This window comes from Miscanthus floridulus, chromosome 19 (genome assembly GCF_019320115.1).
Source record: "Miscanthus floridulus cultivar M001 chromosome 19, ASM1932011v1, whole genome shotgun sequence".
Lineage (NCBI taxonomy): Eukaryota > Viridiplantae > Streptophyta > Magnoliopsida > Poales > Poaceae > Miscanthus > Miscanthus floridulus.
Genome location: NC_089598.1, coordinates 102,861,929 through 102,882,533, shown reverse-complemented (window position 1 = coordinate 102,882,533; position 20,605 = coordinate 102,861,929). Strand labels below are relative to the sequence as shown.

At 45.0% G+C, this 20,605-nt stretch overlaps 1 protein-coding gene across 1 annotated transcript; it reads right to left on the bottom strand.

The window, feature by feature from the left end:
* Positions 1-19,100: 19,100 nt before the first annotated feature.
* LOC136528765 (xyloglucan endotransglucosylase/hydrolase protein 22-like) lies at positions 19,101-20,367 on the bottom strand. The gene has a single exon (XM_066521748.1). It carries the CDS (start codon positions 20,221-20,223, stop codon positions 19,348-19,350), a length of 876 nt encoding a protein of 291 aa, XP_066377845.1. The 5' UTR covers positions 20,224-20,367; the 3' UTR covers positions 19,101-19,347.
* Positions 20,368-20,605: the final 238 nt, after the last annotated feature.

Genomic DNA, 20,605 nt, shown 5'->3' with positions numbered 1-20,605 from the left:
GAATCAAGGATTTGCTTGAGGGATGGAGGAGCAACAATGGAGGAGAGAGGTGAGCTTTGGTTCTGTCTAGTTTTGAGCAGAATGATTCAGTGGAGAAGATGACCATTGTGGGCCGGGTCTAAAGGGTATAAATACCCCCCGAGCCCAACGGTCAATTAAGGGCGGCACTACCGCTCTTAATAGGGTGGCACTGTCGCCCTAGCCAAAACAGGTAATATGATATCAAATTTGGCTGGCTATTTTGACTAGGTGGGAGGATGTAAATCTATGAACTTGAGCATCTGATTCAACAGTTGACCAACTGTCCGAAAATCTCTCTTAATAGTATGGCTTTCCCTAAACTCAAACTCAAAAACATAAAAGAATTTAAACCTCCTTTGAGCTAGGTCTGGCCACCTTTTGTAATTAGGACACCTGCAACCTGTTCATCATCCTCATTCTTCGATTCCCTGCTTATCATCTCGATAAATCTCATTAGTCCTCTAATTTTGATGGTCATCAATACCAAAACCCACAATAGAGCTTGATTGCACTTACAGCATCACCAGAATATCATTGAACCATCAATTTCTGGCTAACATGAAACACTACAATGCACAACACAATGAATAATGATTTCACATAGGCAAAGCATTGAGCACTTCATGTCCATATGTGCTAACAAACAGAGGTGTGTAGTATGGATGGACCTTGCAGTGTGGCATGTCGTTCCTTTTCCGTGTGTAGGGAAGCAGTCAAGTCAAGGTCATGCCGCCAATGATCTTAAACACCGCAGCTGCCGGCATGCCCACCTGTGAGGCTGACTGGGGCCCTACAGATCTTCATAGTTTGAGGCCGTGGACGCCTGGAGGAGCAGCACACTTTCTTGCCCTATTGACTGCCTTATGGGGGCCTCAGACGCCGTTGATCCGTCACGAGCCTAGCGAGGAAGAATGTCGCGATGGGATATGCATCATGCTCAGCAATGCCCTTGATGTAGGTCGCTCCAACTGTCATCTTTAGGAAAGATCTCATGGCGGCGAAACTCCTCCCACGGCCACCGCGGCTGCTGTGGTGGAGGACTAGGATGCGGCGACGGCACCGGCACGAGGACCCATCGCGTGGGCCATCGTGCTGGTCATGGCACTGCTGGCGACTGGAGGGGCAGCCGAGGAGTGTGCGTGTAACACCCTAGGTGTTAGCCTTGCATAACTTGACTTGCATAGCATGAGCATGATCATCAAGCATTCCTATATAAGCATTTACACTTGAAACATTTAATTGAAACATATGCAACATTTCTTATTATTTCATGTTTCCATGTGTATAGGCATATGATCATGAGTGTAAACATGTACTTGGTGGATGTGGGTCACAAAAACATGTAGCAACACTTAGGTTAGCAAATAGGACATTATTCACGAAGGTCACCTTTGATGACCAAACACTTAAGATTACATGTGTTAACCTAGATAGCACTATGAGTGACTAATACATGAAATGATTGTATGACCTTGCAATTAGCTTAAACATGTTTAGTGTATCATTATGAACAACTTTGATATTCATGGTTAGGGGTAAATAGGTCATTAGGCCCTAGTTTGAATGTTGACCATCAATTGAATGTGACATGTTTGACCAAGTTTGAACTATGTGTTAGAGACCTTGCATGGAGGTGGTCACTAAAGCAAAGTTGTAGTGTTTGGCAAGAGGAACAACTTTTATTTTTGGGTCATTGACTGGTTTAGCTCCTAACATGCTTGAATTTGGCTCACAAAAATCAATAAATCACTGGATTCAACACTTAGCAATTTTCGCTAAGTCTGCCTCCACTGACAGCACTGACATGCCAACTTTGAGATGATGTAACTTGGTTTTGGTTGCGAATTAGCATGAGTTCATTGAACAAGAATTGGAGCTGGTACTTCGGGCTACAAAAGTCGTTTAGATCATTTACGCTTTGGAGCCATGGTTTGGATGATACATCGACGTAAAAACTCGCTGTCAGGCCTTGCCATCGGGTGACTGACGAACTGAAATGCTGTTTCAGTGGCCAACACCGAACAGGGCTTGCGCGCCGTGTGGAGCCAGTGGTCGGCCGCGCGTCGCCGGCGCCCTGCCCAGCGTGGCCAAGGCGAGCCAACGCGTGCTACTTCACTCCCAGCAACCGCCCGCACTCAGCCGCGCACTCCATTTGCCTTGCCTCGGCCTCCTTCCTCGCCCGCAGCAGCAGCCGCCTCCGTACCGAGCGCCGCCGTAGCCATCTCCAGCGCCAGCTCGCCCTCGCCGCTTCTCCACCACCGCAGCTGCACCACCAGCACCCCCGTGACCCGCCGCGTCCACCAGTGTCCGCTGACCATGCTCGGTAAGCTCCAGCACCGTGCACAAGCTCGCCGGAGCCCCGCCACCGAGTCCGTCGTCGTGGCCACACCGTCACAGTCCACCATTCCACGCGATAGCTTGTGCGCTAGGTTTGCCTGAGTCCGTAGAAGCTCATCAGTGCTTGAGCTTGCTTCACCTGGCCTCCACCGGCGTAGCACCACCGTCCTGCTCCTCTGAGCCACCATGGCCGCCGCCGTCGTCGCTAGCATCGACGAGAGGCCCAGCCAAGTGGTGCAATCAATGCGTTAGGTCGTAAGGGTCGTCGCGTGTTGATGTCACCGCCGGCGAACTCGCCGTCGTCGAGCTCTAGCCGCGCAAGCCTCGCGTAGCGCCGCTGCCCTATTTCGGGTCACTGACGTGTGGGGTCGTCTGACTCGCGGGTCCCACTGGTCAGCGACAGTAGGGATTAAGATAGTTTATTTTGATTCCAGATTTCACACTGTTTTGTAATATTGATATCTCCAGTTTTGTAGCTTCAAAAATTGTGAAATAAATTTGGTAGTGTTCCTTAGGAAGTGTAGTATTTAAGAAAAATATGATCTTGACACTTACAGTAGAAATTTTGGAAGATTTAAATTGAAACTTGAAATGTGATTTATAATGCATGCAAACTTGTTTATTTTATATCTAGAGTTCCTGTGCACCAAAAATTATGAAATTTTTGTAGTAAGCTATTCTTGACATGTATGAGCTTTGATAAAAATTTGAAGATCAGCGCATGTATAGATTTGTAGTTATCGATTTTTCTTTTATAAATAGGTAATCCTTGTATGAATTTTTATAAATTATTTATGAATCCAATATTTATGAAATTTGTTGGAGGTCATCCTAGTACCAAAAGGATGCTAAGAAAAATAGGAAATCTGTTGCTTGACACTTTTCACTGGGGTTTTCTATTTTTTGCTATTGTAAGCCTTTCTATCTTGTCATTTTTATATAGAATGTTCTACTTAGTAAAATGGCATGAAACTTTTACAGTAGTCTTTTAGTAGCATTAGAAAGGCACTATAAATTTTGGGGAATTTATAATGCATATTTAGTATATGTTTATTATTTAACCTAAGTACATAAATAAAATGATAAATGCTTTTAAATAAATAGTTTTGGCTTTACCATTATGTGTTCTTGAATGTTTTTGGTATGCTTGAACTGTTGGTAGGCTTTGTGTTGTAAAAATTTGAATACTTATATGAAGTAGAAGTATTGTTGCTTTATAATTCGAATTGAGCAGGTTTTCGGACAGATTCTGTAGTTTGATAAGTTGCATGGTAAAAATGATGTTTGCTGTAAAAATGGTTAATAACAAAGTTGTAGATAACTTCATCATATGTCTTGTGTTAAAATTTGAGAACCATAGGTCAAACGGTTTAGGAGTTACAGCAGTTTAAAATTCGTATTTCCGAATTGCTTGCTCTCTGGAATTTCTGGACAGCACTGGATTGATTATCTGTTTTGGTTAAGATAAAGTTTGAACTAGCTTTTGATGATTAAATAAGAGTTGTAGGCAATTTTATAAGATTTCCAGAAAGTCCAGGATTACAGCATTTGGATAAGCAAAACTCCGGTTATGAGAAAAATAAGTAGCTGTTGTTTTGGGTGTAGTAACCGAAAGGTTGAAGTAGTTAATTAAATATTCAAGAAGAGATATACACCTACTCAGTAGAACATGATGCACTTGTTATTACTTCAGCACCATGATGTTAAGAATACTTACAAGAATGCATTCGTCACATGTCATTATATTATACTGGTCATGCATACATCCGCACTACCTTATGCCATATTCCTGCATCTAGGATCGGAGGAAGCAATAACGTTGCTGGAATTCGACGAAGTAGAGGAAGGAGACCAGCAGGAGAATCCTCAAGTCGCAGCTCCCGATGGCGAGGAGCAGAACCCTGAAGAGCTTCCGGAGTGCCCTGATCACCGCCCCACGTCCTTTCTGAAAGGCAAGCCCCGGAGCATTTTAAGTCTCCCAGTATTTTACAAATGATTACTTAAGTACTTATGATTGATGCATTAGGTTATAAGAGTTGAATGGAACCACTTGATGCATATAAATTTCTTGTCCAGATATTACACCCTTAACCCTATGTAGGTCTAGGATCGAACATATGCTTAGCCATGCTTAGACCGGTAGAAGTCGGGTGATTTCCTGTCACCTGCGAGATATAGGTGGATACCGGAGCACGGTTGGCTATATTTGCTATCGTGGAACAGAACCATGGGGTGATGTAAATCGAGGCTGGGCGGAGTCTATGCGTAGGCTGACTCATGTGATTCCGTCTGTACCGGTTAAGGACCGTACCGTTGTTGGCGCTTCTGACAAGATTGAACGCATGCCTATCATTTAGCTGGCCGGATAAGTCGTTCCGACCGCGAAGCCGAGTAGCTCAACTCAGGCCGGGCCCCATTCTGTTGTGCGCTCCTTGCGGGGGCGATCAAACTAAGCCCAAGGGCAGGCTAGGCCTGAACGTCCTGGCGTTTGGTGTCCCTGATTGTGCGGCGCGGTACGAGCCCGCGAAATGTGTACCTAAGTTGTACCAAAGGTGACTTAAGGCTGCCTTCGCGCGGCATGCCTGGGTTTATGTTAGGAATAAATTCCCAATTGGTTGAAATCGATTCGAATCACCGTCTCTCCCGGATAGTGAGAAACTTGGCTAGTCCCAACATCATAGTAATTGTGTATGGAACATGATGGTTCGAATGAATATGGAATTACAATACCTGCTATGGTTACTATTGTATGTTTTTTAAATTGATATACCACATGTTTGGCACAGGATAGTTGTTAATCTAGAGATGGATAGTTATAATCAATTTGATAAAAGGGATCGTAATTGTATAACTAAGTCAATCGCTTTTATGCAAATGTTGTCAATCTATCTCCACTTATATAGCCTTGCATGATCCTTGGAGTCGATTTATTTCTGGTTTATGATGGGTAAGTCTAGCTGAGTACCTTCTTGTACTCAGGGTTTTATTTCCCATTGTTGTAGATGGCACTGTGTATCATGGTTATTGCAAGAGTTGCTTCTATCCCGCCATGGATGAGGAGTAAGCCTTGGGCAGGCTTCTTTATTAATCCCTCTATTTGCTTTTGTGGAATGTAATCCTACTTCGGCACTGTACTAAACTATGTTGGAAACTTTACTTTTAAACTTAATTTGCTTCCGCTTTTATCTATCAAACTCGGTTTGTAATAACTTGGTTTCATACTATGATGATGAAAATGTATCTGTGAACTTTATATAATATGTGACATGTATGTTGAATCATGTACGATCTTGGTTGTTGTAAATCGTTTATCGAGACCCGTCGTGGTACTCGACGGACTACCGGGTTTATATGGGTTCAAGTATGACAGTGCGATCGCTTGCGGGCTGCCATTGTACTTGTACTCTTATAAATTAGTCGGTTCTGCGACAGCTGGCATCAGAGCAAGATTCAACGTTAATTGTCACATGTGTATTTAAAACAAAAGTTTTTGTTTTCCAAAAACCCTTCTCTAGCAACTAATAGCTATATAAATAGGTATTTGAAATCTAAAGTGTGTCAATGATCACTTTCCGTATGCCCAAATTAAGGACTATTAGGTGGCTATTTAAGTACTAACATGGGGGTTTTTACTTCGTCGTCCATACGGCGTGCTATTGTATGGATGCCATTCACTTGAATGGTAATGTATGGATCAAATGCCTCTACGCCAAGGTAAGATGATGAGTGGTATGACCGCAAGATGTGAGCGTGCGGTCGGGGAGAGTTAGCTTTGGTACGGCTATGTATGCATGCTTGCATGTGTATGTGGTGCGTATTTAATTGTGGGTTTAAACTGTTATCGGGTAGCTTTGATATGAAAGTATATGTATGGGTATACATATATGAAAGTATTTAAATTTACATTCTGCATATTTCATTATGGGTTTGGGCTGAAATGAAATTTTTATGTAGGTACACTAACAACGAAACGTGTAGCTCGACTAGTTACGCTATATATGAGAGAACATGTGTATGCCACCATGTCTACCGTTAGAAACAAATTTTTCCTAAGTTTGTGAGGACGTACGGAACGAGCATGCATCATAATAATTATCATTCACATAATTACATTGTTCCTCCCCTTATAAATTTCTTACTCGGTTATGTAACTCTTATCCATTATGGCCGTGTCTCACAAAGTGTACATGTTGATGGTACAGATGGCAGCACTCGTTGGATGTGAGAATTTCCTGATGGTTTTCAGAACACCTACCCTCTTGTGGAGAGTTCTGCACTTTGTAGGGTACCATGAACTGCCCCTTTATCATTGGATTGAAGAGTACTTGGAAGGACAGCCATGGTACGAGGTGTGGCTCACTATACCAGCCCACACACAACCGCCCTTCTGGCAGGAGTGGAAGGCAGAATCAAAAGGGAAGACTCCTTGGGAGGCTGCCCAAGTTGTGACCTTTGAGGTTTTGAGGCAAATCTACCAACAACATGGGGATGCACTCACTGGTAGTGCAGCGAGTATGTTTCCTTGGGTGGATCCGTCCACCACAAATTGGGAACAACATAGCCAAAATGCTTTGATCAGAGATCGGGATGAGCGAGCAGATAGCTCTAGTCCCTCCATGAGTGTAATGTTTATGGTGATGAAGATGTTTTGTGCACACCAGGACACTAGGGATTTCTAGCAGGAATCATACACCACCTGCATGGACAAACTCATGAGAGCTGAAGCCGCGCAAAACAAGCTCAAGGAGTGTGTGCGCAAGCAAAAGAAAGCTGCAAGTAAAGCCCGATGGGAATCTAACCAAGCCTATGCAGCTTTGGGCACTCTTCATGCCCAAATGGAGCAAGTGGATCAGCAGAGGGCAGTAGCTCAAGAAGCTAGAGCTAATGATCAAGCAGTACTTGCAGGACTAAGGGAGCAGTTGGAGACCGCCCATGTGGAGGTGTCCACAGCTAGACATCAGCGTGATGTAGCAGAAAACCGTGTCGCTAACATAAGGATAGAGCGAGATAGGCACCACGACATGAGTAATGCCCAAAACCGTGCTGAAAGGGGCCTATGTCAGTAGCTTGCACAGGCTCAACTTCAAGTAATGAACCTTCAGCATAAAGTGCACTATTTGAACAACCAGCTGAACCCTATCCTTGATGGGGAAGAAGATGGTCCAAATATGGAAGAAGATGAGGATGAGGAAGAGGAGGAGGTGGATCCTAAGGAAGGAGATGAGCCTATCTCTGACCTCGATAGTGATCATGATGAGGATTAGATTGCTTAGTGCTTAGTGGAAGTACTTAATGTATCATCGTTGGTTATGTAATGAACTTGTAGTTTGAGTTTGGTGTTGGTGATTTGAACTATCATGTAATATTGTTATTTGCATGACTATCGCACGTCTGGTTAAAACGCTAATTCTAGTTGATCTATCTGAGCTCATGATTTGGATATTAACGTGCTATGAGTCCGATGAGCGATCAAATTGGTGGTGTCATGTTGCGAGAATGAATTGTTATGCCTCTGTTTTTATTATGAATTTGAGAATTGTCTCCAGTAATTTCAGTTTGGCATGATTATAATTCATCTGCAATCTTGTGGCATCAACAAATAATCGCTTATTGTTGCAACTTCGCAGCTGACGCGCACCCATGTAGGAGCAAGTAGCAGCCATGATGGCAATGGTGATGACTTACCACCGCCGCCGCCGTCGTTCGCTCAGGAGTTCTTTGCCTAGTTCTTGGGGAGCCAAAGGACAATGGAAGAAGCTCTGCACCTCATTGCGCAGAACACCGCTCGTGGCCACCCACAGCAACAAGGGGTCAAGCCAAATCAGCACAGTACATTCAAGGAGTTTCTGGATACAAAGCCTCCTATCTTCAAGGTAGCAGAGGAACCATTACAGGCCGACGAGTGGCTCAACACCATTAAGCAGAAGTTTCGTCTGCTAAGGGTCACTGAGCATCTGAAAGCTGAGTATGCTTCTCATCAGCTGTAAGGACCAGCAGGGATCTGGTGGGCACATTTCTTGTCATCACTACCTGCTAATGCGTGAGTGACATGGGAGCAGTTCAAGCTGCCTTTAGGGGATATCATATTCCCCCGGGCCTAATGCGCATGAAAGCGGCTGAATTTATGAGGCTCACTCAAGGAACAAAGACCCTCACAGAATATATGCACGCATTCAACAACCTATCCAGGTATGCTCCAGGTTTTGTGGATACTGAGGAGAAGAAGATAGAGAGCTTCAAGCGGGGTCTGGGTACCAAACTGATGAAGACCATGGCCAATTCTAGGTGCGCCACATACAACAAGTTTATTAGTGATGCTTTGACCCAAGAAAACCATAATAACATGCATGCGGCTGCTAAGGGTCACAAGAGGGCATTTGAGGCAGGTGCCTCTGGATCTTCACAGTTAAGAGCGCCTATCACAGCTAGGCCACAATTCCGTCCACCTGCACCCAAGTTTAGGCCTCCACCACCTAAAGCTCAGAATAGCAGGCCACAGAAACCATTCCGTAAGGCATTCACTATTGCCTTACCAAAAGGAACTAGCAGTCAGGGGAGCTCCATAGGACCTAGGAGTAATCAGCCATGTTTCAACTGTAATCAAGTGGGTCATTGGGCCAAGGAATGCCCCTACCCCAAGAAGAATGGCAACCCAAATCAGAACAATCAGAGGCAGGCGAACACATGGGCACGTCTGGGATACGTGCATTATACCGCTATTGAGGAAGTGCCCGCTGGAGAAGTTGTCATGGCTAGTATGTTTCTCGTCAACAAGCATCCCGCTGTTGTTTTATTTGATTCGGGAGCTTCTCATTCATTTATGAGTCAAGCATTTGCATCTAGATATGATCAAGAAATAATTGAAGTAAGCAAGGGGGGTTATAATATAAGTTCAGCAAGGGCTACTATTGCTACAAATAAGATAGTCAAAAATGTGCTCATCTCTATACAAGGGAGGGAGTATACAACGGATTTGATAATATTGCCTGGGTTATCGATATGTGTAATCTTAGGCATGAATTGGATGAAGGATCATGGTGTTCTCATTGACACTAGCACTCATACTATTATGCTGAGAGAACCCATGGGAGGGAATGCTTTTCTAGTACCACTCTCCTGCAATTTTGAACTCCAACATTTAGCTTGTGCTATCCAAACCACCACCCTTTGTGATATCCCAGTGGTTTGTGAGTTTTCGGATGTATTTCCAGAGGAATTACCAGGCTTACCATCTGATAGGGATGTGGAATTTAAGATTGAGTTAGTGCTAGGTACGGCACCCATCTCAAGAAGGCCCTATAGAATGCTACCCAATGAGTTAGCAGAACTTAAGATTTAGTTATAGGATCTGTTGGACAAGGGTCTTATCCAACCTAGCTCATCTTCGTGGGGATGTCCAGCATTGTTTGTGAAAAAGGACAAGTCACTGAGAATGTGTATAGATTATAGACCACTCAATGATGTGACCATCAAGAACAAATACCAGTTGCCCCGCATCGACATTTTGTTCGATCAGCTAGCGAAGGCAAAGGTATTCTCCAAAATTGACTTGAGATCAGGCTACCATCAGATAAAGATCAGACCGGAGGACATACCTAAAACTGCTTTCTCTACTAGGTACGGCTTGTATGAGTATTTGGTTATGTCTTCGGACTAACAAATGCTCTAGCCTACTTTATGTACCTGATGAACTCGGTATTCATGCCTGAGCTCGACAAGTTTGTGGTCGTATTTATCGATGATATATTGATTTATTTAGAAAATGAGTCAGATCATGAAGAGCATCTAAGGATTGTTTTATCCAGACTGAGAGAGCATAAGCTATATGCGAAATTTAGCAAGTGTGAATTTTGGTTGAGCAAAGTACCTTTCCTAGGTCACATCTTATCAAGGGATGGAATCTCTGTAGACCCATCAAAAGTACAAGAGGTCATGGATTGGATAGTCCCAACTTTGGTTCATGAAGTTCGGAGTTTTCTAGGGTTAGCAGGATATTATCGTCGTTTCATTCTAGATTTCTCAAAGATAGCTAAGCCCATGACTAGACTACTTTAGAAAGATGAGAAGTACAGATGGACACTAGAATGTGAAGCAGCTTTTCACACCCTCAGAACTCTGTTAACTACAGCACCTGTTCTAGCACAACCAGACATTGAAAAGCCCTTTGATGTATTTTGTGATGCATCGGGAATAGGTTTGGGGTGTGTGCTTATGCAAGAGGGAAGAGATATTGCATATGTTTCTCGGCAATTGAGAAAACATGAAGTCAACTACCCTACACATGATTTAGAACTTGCAGCAGTTGTTCATGCATTAAAAATATGGAGACATTACTTGTTGGGTAATGTATGTCATATATATACTGACCACAAGAGTCTCAAGTATATCTTTACCCAACCAGAGCTGAACATGAGACAACGAAGATGGTTGGAATTGATTAAGGACTACAATTTAGAGGTGCACTACCATCTGAGAAAAGCTAATGTAGTAGCAGATGCACTCAGTCGAAAGTCTCATTGCAACACTATGGAAGCATTATTGGAAGATGGATTTAACTTGTTACACCCTATTGTACTACATAATATCACGATCAGTTGTTCACTTGAAAGCAAAATCATAGAGTTGCAGCAGACAGATGTAGGAATAAGTCATATCAAGAGAAAAATGCAAGAGCAAGAGACCAGGCATTTTAGATTGGATGAAAGAGGTGTGTTGTGGTTTGAGGACCAACTTATGGTACCAAAAGACCGTGAGCTTAGGAACCAAGTTTTAGATGAAGCTCACTCGTTCAAATTGTCTATCCATCCGGGTAGTAGTTAGATGTACCAAGATTTGAAAACCCGTTTTTGGTGGACTAAGATGAAGAAAGAGATCACAACCTATGTCGCTAGGTGCGATAACTGCAGTAGAGTAAAAGCTATTCATATGAAATCTGCTGGATTACTTCAGCCATTGCCTATTCTAGGTTGGAAATAGGAGGAAATCAGTATGGACTTTATCACAGGCCTTCCAATAACACCACAAGGTCATGATTGAATATGGGTTATTGTTGATCGTCTCACCAAGTCAGCACATTTTATACCCGTGAACACAAGGTATATAGTTGGGAAATACGCTGAGATATATGTTTCCCAGATCGTGAGACTACATGGAGTACCTAGGACCATAATCTTAGATCGAGGACCACAGTTCATAGCTCGTTTCTAGGAGCACTTGCACCAGGCTTTGGGAACTAAATTGATCAGAAGTTTGGCATACCATCCACAAACTTCAGGATAGACGGAGCGAGTGAACCAAATCCTAGAAGATTTGCTTAGAACTTGTGTTATATCTTCAAAAGGTTCATGGGAGAAATGGTTACCTTTAGCTGAGTTCTCCTATAACAACAGTTATCAAGCGAGTATCAAGATGGCTCCATTTGAAGCCTTGTATGGCAGAAAATATAGAACTCCGTTGAATTGGATTGAGCCCGGTGAAAAGAGATACTTTGGTATTGACTTTGTCAATGAAGCTGAAGAGCAAGTACGTGTTATCCAACAACATATGAAGGCAGCTCAATCAAGACAAAAGAGTTATGCTGATAGAAGAAGGAGACCACTGACTTTTGAAGTGTGTGACTATGTATACTTGAAAGTATCACCCATGAAAGGGGTGAAGAGATTTGGAATGAAGAAGAAGCTTTCACCTAGATATGTAGGGCCATACAAGATTCTGGAACGAAAGGGGAATGTTGCTTATAAGTTACAACTTCCACCAGAGATGAGTGCAATATTTGATGTCTTCTATGTTTCTCAGTTGAAGAAATGTCTTCGTGTACCGGAAGAAGCTATTGCACCCACCAACGTACAGCTTCAATCGGATTTGACCTATGAGGAAAAACTAATCCGAGTATTAGAAGTGATGGACAGAGTAACATGGAGTAAGATTATTAAGTTCTATAAGGTGGTGTGGAACAATCACAGTGAACAAGATGCTACGTGGGAACAAGAGGATTATTTACGAGAGGTTTATCCCACCTTTTTCCAAGAATGGTAGGTCTTGCAAATCTCGGGACGAGATTTTTATAAGGGGGAGGGGCTGTAACACCCTAGGTGTTAGCCTTGCATAACTTAACTTGCATATCATGAGCATGATCATCAAGCATTCCTATATAAGCATTTACACTTGAAACATTTAATTGAAACATATGCAACATTTCTTATTATTTCATGTTTCCATGTGTATAGGCATATGATCATGAGTGTAAACATGTACTTGGTGGATGTGAGTCACAAAAACATGTAGCAACACTTAGGTTAGCAAATAGGACATTGTTCATGAAGGTCACCTTTGATGACCAAACACTTAAGTAAGATTACATGTGTTAACCTAGATAGCACTATGAGTGACTAATACATGAAATGATTGTATGACCTTGCAATTAGCTTAAACATATTTAGAGTATCATTATGAACAACTTTGATATTCATGGTTAGGGGTAAATAGGTCATTAGGCCCTAGTTTGAATGTAGACCATCAATTGAATGTGACATGTTTGACCAAGTTTGAACTATGTGTTAGAGACCTTACATGGAGGTGGTCACTAAAGCAAAGTTGTAGTGTTTGGCAAGAGGAACAACTTTTATTTTTGGGTCATTGACTGGTTTAGCTCCTAACATGCTTGAATTTGGCTCACAAAAATCAACAAATCACTGGATTCAACACTTAGCAATTTTCGCTAAGTCTGCCTCCACTGACAGCACTGACACGCCAACTTTGAGATGATGTAACTTGGTTTTGGTTGCGAATTAGCACGAGTTCATTGAACAAGAATTGGAGCTGGTACTTCAGGCTACAAAAGTCGTTTAGATCATTTACGCTTTGGAGCCACGGTTTGGATGATACATCGACGTAAAAACTCGCTGTCAGGCCTTGCCATCGGGTGACTGATGAACTAAAACGCTATTTCAGTGGCCGACACCAAATAGGGCTTGCGCGCCGTGTGGAGCCAGTGGCCGACTGCGCGTCACCGGCGCCCTGCCTAGCGCGGCCAAGGCGAGCCAACGCGTGCTACTTCACTCCCAGCAACCGCCCGAACTCAGCCGTGCACTCCATTTGCCTTGCCTCGGCCTCCTTCCTCGCCCGCAGCAGCAGCCGCCTCCGCACCGAGCGCCGCCGTAGCCATCTCCGGCGCCAGCTCGCCCTCGCCGCTTCTCCACCACCGTAGCTGCACCACCAGCACCCCCGTGACCCGCCGCGTCCAGCAGAGTCCGCTGACCATGCTCGGTAAGCTCCAGCACCGTGCACAAGCTCACCAGAGCCCTGCCGCCGAGTCCGTCGTCGTGGCCACGCCATCACAGTCCACCATTCCACGCGATAGCTTGTGCGCTAGGTTCGCCTGAGTCCGTAGAAGCTCATCAGCGCTTGAGCTTGCTTCGCCGTGGCCTCCACCGGCATAGCGCTCCTCCGAGCCGTCATGGCCGCCGCCGTCGTCGCTAGCGCCGACGAGAGGCCCAGCCAAGTGGTGCAATCAACGTGTTAGGTCGTAAGGGTCGTCGCGTGTTGATGTCACTGCCGGTGAACTCGCCGTCATCGAGCACTGGCCGCGCAAGCCTCGCGCAGCGCCGCTACCCCGTTTTGGGTCACTGACGTGTGGGGTCGTCTGACTCGCGGGTCCCACCGGTCAGCGACAGTAGGGATTAAGATAGTTCATTTTGATTCCAGATTTCACACTGTTTTGTAATATTGATATCTCTAGTTTTGTAGCTTCAAAAATTATGAAATAAATTTGGTAGTGTTCCTTAGGAAGTGTAGTATTTAAGAAAAATATGATCTTGACACTTACAGTAGAAATTTTGGAAGATTTAAATTGAAACTTGAAATGTGATTTATAATGCATGCAAACTTGTTTATTTTATATCTAGAGTTCCTGTGCACCAAAAATTATGAAATTTTTGTAGTAAGATATTTTTGACTTGTATGAGCTTTGATAAAAATTTGAAGATCAGAGCATGTATAGATTTGTAGTTATAGATTTTTCTTTTATAAATAGGTAATCCTTGTATGAATTTTTATAAATTATTTATGAATCCAATATTCATGAAATTTGTTGGAGGTCATCCTAGTACCAAAAGGATGCTAAGAAAAATAGAAAATCTATTGCTTGGCACTTTTCACTGGGGTTTTCTATTTTTTGCTATTGTAAGCCTTTCTGTCTTGTCATTTTTATATAGAATGTTCTACTTAGTAAAATGGCATGAAACTTTTACAGTAGTCTTTTAGTAGCATTAGAAAGGCACTGTAAATTTTGGGGAATTTATAATGCATATTTAGTATATGTTTATTATTTAACCTAAGTACATAAATAAAATGATAAATGCTTTTAAATAAATAGTTTTGGCTTTACCATTATGTGTTCTTGAATGTTTTTGGTATGCTTGAACTGTTGGTAGGCTTTGTGTTGTAAAAATTTGAATACTTATTTGAAGTAGAAGTATTGTTGCTTTATAATTCGAATTGAGCAGGTTTTCGGACATATTCTGTAGTTTGATAAGTTGCATGGTAAAAATGATGTTTGCTGTAAAAAATGGTTGATAACAAAGTTGTAGATAACTTCATCATATGTCTTGTGTTAAAATTTCAGAACCATAGGTCAAACGGTTTAGGAGTTACAGCTGTTTAAAGTTCGTATTTCCGAATTGCTTGCTCTCTGGAATTTCTGGACGGCACTGGATTGATTGTCTGTTTTGGTTAAGATAAAGTTTGAACTAGATTTTGATGATTAAATAAGAGTTGTAGGAAATTTTATAAGATTTCCAGAAAGTCCAGGATCACAGCATTTGGATAAGCAAAACTCCGGTTATGAGAAAAATAAGTAGCTGCTGTTTTGGGTGTAGTAACCGAAAGGTTGAAGTAGTTAATTAAATATTCAAGAAGAGATATGCACCTACTCAGTAGAACATGATGCACTTGTTATTACTTCAGCACCATGATGTTAAGAATACTTACAAGAATGCATTCGTCACATGTCATTATATTATACTGGTCATGCATACATCCGCACTACCTTATGCCATATTCATGCATCTAGGATCGGAGGAAGAAATAACGTTGCTGGAATTCGATGAAGTAGAGGAAGGAGACCAGCAGGAGAATCCTCAAGTCGCAACTCCCGAAGGCGAGGAGCAGAACCCTAAAGAGCTTCCGGAGTGCCCTGATCACCGCCCCACGTCCTTTCTGAAAGGCAAGCCCCGGAGCATTTTAAGTCTCCCAGTATTTTACAAATGATTACTTAAGTACTTATGATTGATGTATTAGGTTATAAGAGTTGAATGGAACCACTTGATGCATATAAATTGGTCATGGGCTGCCATTGTACTTGTACTCTTATAAATTGGTCGGTTCTGCGACAGTGCGCGCCTGGACATGGGCCACCGGCGGCGCCGCGCCGTCGCCCACGCCAGCTCCCTCCGGAAGCCACGCCCATCCCTCCGCCTGGAAGCGCCGTGGCTCCACGCGACATACCCGCGGCCGCATGTCCCTGCCTCCAACGGTCCCGGCGCTCCGACAGTCCCCCAGCAGGCCACGCCCGGTGGCCATGACCGCGGCGACGGGGGACGCGGCAGCCCGCGTCGGGGAAGGATCCCACGCGCGAGGTGGAATCGGCGGCATCAACAGGAGGTGGCCCGACATGGCGACGTTTCTTTTTTTTCGCGGAAGAGAAGAAAATGGGGGCACGGGAATGGGAATGGAACCCTCGCCACCCGAGCGCCGCGCGGTGCGGGGGCGGGGGCGGGTTTGAAGCTCGCGTGCGTGGGATGGAGGGAAGCCTGGCATTTATTAGCCTTTAATTTTAATGAAGATGAATTCTTGTGTGTTATTTTCTGAGTGCATAATGGTTATAGGCTCTAAGCAGGGGACGTTTTTCTCAGGGGGCCTAGTATAATTTTGATTGGTCTATTATAGTAGAGATTGGTACTCTAGAGAGCTATTCTCGTCTTCCATTTAGAGAACCTGTTGGAGGATATTTTTCCACCAAAATATCTCTATTCCTATGATTTAGGAAGGATATGGAGAGTCTCTCAAAGATGCTCTAATGCTTAAAAGGTATGCATGGAGATGGGTTTAAAAACAGGTACATATAGATGAGACCGAGCAATTCAAAATACTTTATAATTCATGACAAATCTTAAACCTTCTACGCACGTGCTTATATGTTAGTATAGTATATTCCAATCACTAATTTAGGGGATATTTTTAGTAGAATAAAAAAGATCATATTGGATCACACTTTAACAAAAGGCATATCAACACTATTGATCACACATCTATACGGTCATCGACCGAAGATGCATGGGCATATTTGCCTAGCAAGGCAAAAGATTGAAAAGCCAAAATTTAGATCTATATGATGTCACAATAAGTGGTGTAATAATAGTTGATATATCGCTTAAGTTAAGGTTTGAACTGAATACCTATGAAACCCCATGTATGTGCAATACAAACAATAAAAATATTTTTCTAAAAACGAACCGGATAAAGCGCTGCCGACTATATTAAGAAGATGAACCAAGATTGGGTAAGAGAGCTATGAAACCCCAAAGGTCAAGCAACTATGACAATCAAAACAACTAAAAGCAACAAAGGCTAAACTAGCTGGTTGAATTGAAACATAACACAGGATGAGCATCAAAGCCCCATCAACGAGCCAAACCACTATGCCTATCGCTCAAGACATCCACACCAAACTCCATAAGCATCGTCATCCTGCAAAACTTGACACCGCACCCCACCATCCCACCATCGTCATGCTTGTGCCGCCAAAAAAGATGATATTCCACACCTAGCAAGCCGCTACAACTAGGGAAGATCTACGGTTGGGGGGGGGGGGGGGGGGGCGCTCAAGCCCCCCTTAACGCCGCTAATCTCATGGTGTGGCAAAGTCGATGCATGAACACTGCCTCTGGTTGCCAACCGCATAGCTCCATGCATCCCAACCGCCTTACTAAAAATATAAGACACGTCAAACCCCCCGCCTCTAGCAACAAACCTCTAGCGCACGATGTGTCCCTGTCCTCGCCTAACAAACAATGAAAATATTCATAGACTAGTTGATAAACTTATCACAACTAGATAGAGATTATAGGAATCTATTCATCTTCTGGCCATAGCATTTTCAGTTTGGGCTAGTGGACAGGTATCTGTGACCAAGTGAACGGAGCTAGACTGCATAATTTTCCCTATGTTTTTAGTAAAATCATTTGGGCCGGTTATAATCTGGTTCTGGACCATCCTGTTCACCATTTTGGGCTGGTTATGATTGTTGGGCTGGGTTGGACATTGTTTCATCCTGGTCCAACACGTACTACATTTGTTTGCGGAGCTATGCTTTCCTCCCGATATCGCAGTTCTACAATCTACAGTCCTGATGGAAGTGGCTGGCCAACATTTCGGCCGTCATCGTAGCGGATTCGACGTGTCAAAATTTAGCAAAACTTTGCATGGGTACGAACCGAAGAGGTCGCAAGTTTTGATTCATGCCAGACGCTTCAAATGTGTACCTAGGAATGTGCTGGGGATGCTATACTAGCATAGGAAATGTGCTTGCAGTCATATTTGAAGAATTGGAATTGGGGGATCATTCGTGGGAGGGCAGGGGTGATGGGTCCGAGTCTGACTCCACTCCTCTGGTTTTCCGTGGGTGAAGGCGGCTAGTCCCTGTTGAACGAGTGAACGGTGCAGGCTCATCAAGGCTCGGAAGAAAACGCGTCTGGTTCACGGGGAAAACCGAGGATGACACCAGTTTCGCCTAGCCCTCGTTTAGTTCGGCGCGGAATCGGCGCCGTCAGAGTTACTATAGCCACAGTAGCTGCTGTAGCATTTCGTTTGTATTTGATAATAATTGTCCAAACGTTGACTAATTAGGCTCAAAACGTTCGTCTCGTAAAGTACAACCAAACTGTGCAATTAGTTTTTGATTTCATCAACATTTAGTACTCCATGCATGTACCGCAAGTTTGATGTGACGGGGAATCTTCTTTTTGCATAGTGCCAAATTCTGGAAATTGGGGGAACTAAACACCCCCCTAGTTTATTGTATTAGCCCTACCACGTTGTAACTTCGTTCTCGTCAGTCGTCACTCATGAGTCATGAGCAGTCATCAGCTTACTCCACACTCCTACTACAGTGTACAGAGGGACCATGAATGTCGGCCCTCTCCCGTCGCAATCCTAGTCTCCCTCGATGGAATAATTAACTTTTTAAGATACCATGGACACACGGGCTCGTTCGGCTGACAGAATTTTAGCTGAAACTGATTGAAAATACTGTTCTGACTAAATTATTGTGAAAGAAAAATATTGTTCCGGTTAAAAAAAATCGCCGAACGGAGCCGTTACTGTATCATTCACAAGAGTGGTAAAAAAAAATTGAATGCCCCCTCCCTCGATTATTATGCAGGCAACCTTCAACGCATGGATGTCTGCTTCCTCGGTTAAAATAAAATAACCAACCAAATCCGGATAAGCTTTCCTCCGGTTCCAGGACCCTAGTCTGACGCAAGAGTCCAGTTTTACAGGGTGTCCATGTCTGTCCTGTCCATGACCCCATGGACGTCATGTCCGTGCGCCCGTGTCCGCGTGGTGTCCAAGGGTAGCCAGCTGCGCCAAGCTGTCTGTAACTCAGCGGCCCCGCACACAGATGGAGATGAGAGAACACACAACACGCATGCATGAATTGTGTTTGAAAGCACGGCGCACACAGATTTGAAAAGAAACGAACTCGATCGCTACTATTCGAAAACTTGGCAGTTGTACATCCGGTGTTGCAGAAACAAATGAAAGAATAATGCGACATGCGCGCTACATTTACATTGCCATCGCCCATGGCAAAAACCAAAACATTATTCGCCAGACCAGAGCAGAGCACCGATCTCTCTGGTTTCCACCACGGCGAGGCCGAACGACGAGGGCTTCGTGTTCGTTCATCCATCGATCCAACCACACGCATCCTCACCGCAGCTTGCACTCGGCGGGCACGCCCTGCGGGAACCGCTTGGCGTCGGTGCAGTAGTTGTAGATCATAAACTTCCTCTGCACCCAGCGCATGCGGCGGTAGCTCATATCACTGAGCTGCTGGTTCCACCAGCTGCCTCCGCGCCGTCCCCCCGCCGCCGCCGTCTCCATGGTTCCCACAGGGCACTGCTGCTTCCCATTAGCCCAGACGCATGCATCGGCGCTGAACCCACGGAACGACGCCACGAACGGCGCCTGCGTCCAGTCCGCCTTGACTCTCCCGCCCTGCGTGGCCCAGTCGTCGGCGTTCCAGAGACTCGCGTACAGCCGCATCTGCTGCGTCCGCGGGAACGCCACCCCGCGCGCCTCGTGGTTCTTGAAGTCCCGGATCGGCGTGCCGTCCACCGCGAAGATCACGTGCTGCGGGTTCCACACCACCGAGTAGGTGTGGAAGTCCTTGGTCGGGTCGAACCAGAGCCGGAACTGCTGCTCCCGCTGGCCCTGGCCCCGCGTGAACACGTTGGTGTGCAGCGTGTAGGGCTCGCCGGAGACGTTGCCGAGGAACTCGAAGTCGATCTCGTCGTGCGCGCTGCCGGCGGAGGAGAGGTAGAAGGTGGTGACGGTGCCGGCGGAGTTGCCGGGCACCAGCTTGATCTGCATGTCGATCTTGCCGAAGAGGTACTCCTTCTTGGACTGGAACCCGGACCCGGAGGTCTTGTCCAGGGTCAGGTCCAGCCCGCGCCCGCCGTCCACCACCTTGCCTCGCCCTTGCCCCCACGTCATCTCCGTGTCCTCGTAGAAGTTGCCGCCGTGTGCGATGGACGCCATGCACGCCACCGCCATGAAGGCAACTAGCGTGGCTGACCTCATCATCTTCCTCCTCTCAGCTCTAGCTCGCGTCTGTGACTGCCGGATCTCTAGCTAGTGACAGTGGTGTGTGGGGGGAAGGGAGGAACTTGAACTCGAGAGATGTGTAAGTTTCGATTGGTGTGTGAGTGGGTTGGGATGGCCATGGAGTGGGGTGGTATTTATACGGGAGCGCCGGGGGCCGGTTCCTTAGCCGTGGCAACCAGCTAGCCAGGCAGGCAGGCAGCCGCGGGCACGGCACGGACAGCAGGTGGTGAACCAACGGGCGAGTGCCGGGCGGCTCCGGGGGCGCTCGGCTGGCTGGCAGGATGGCGCGTCCGCGGAGTAAAATGTGGGTAGGTTTGGGACACGACACGGCTGGCCGCACCCTGGATCCAGCGGAGCCTGC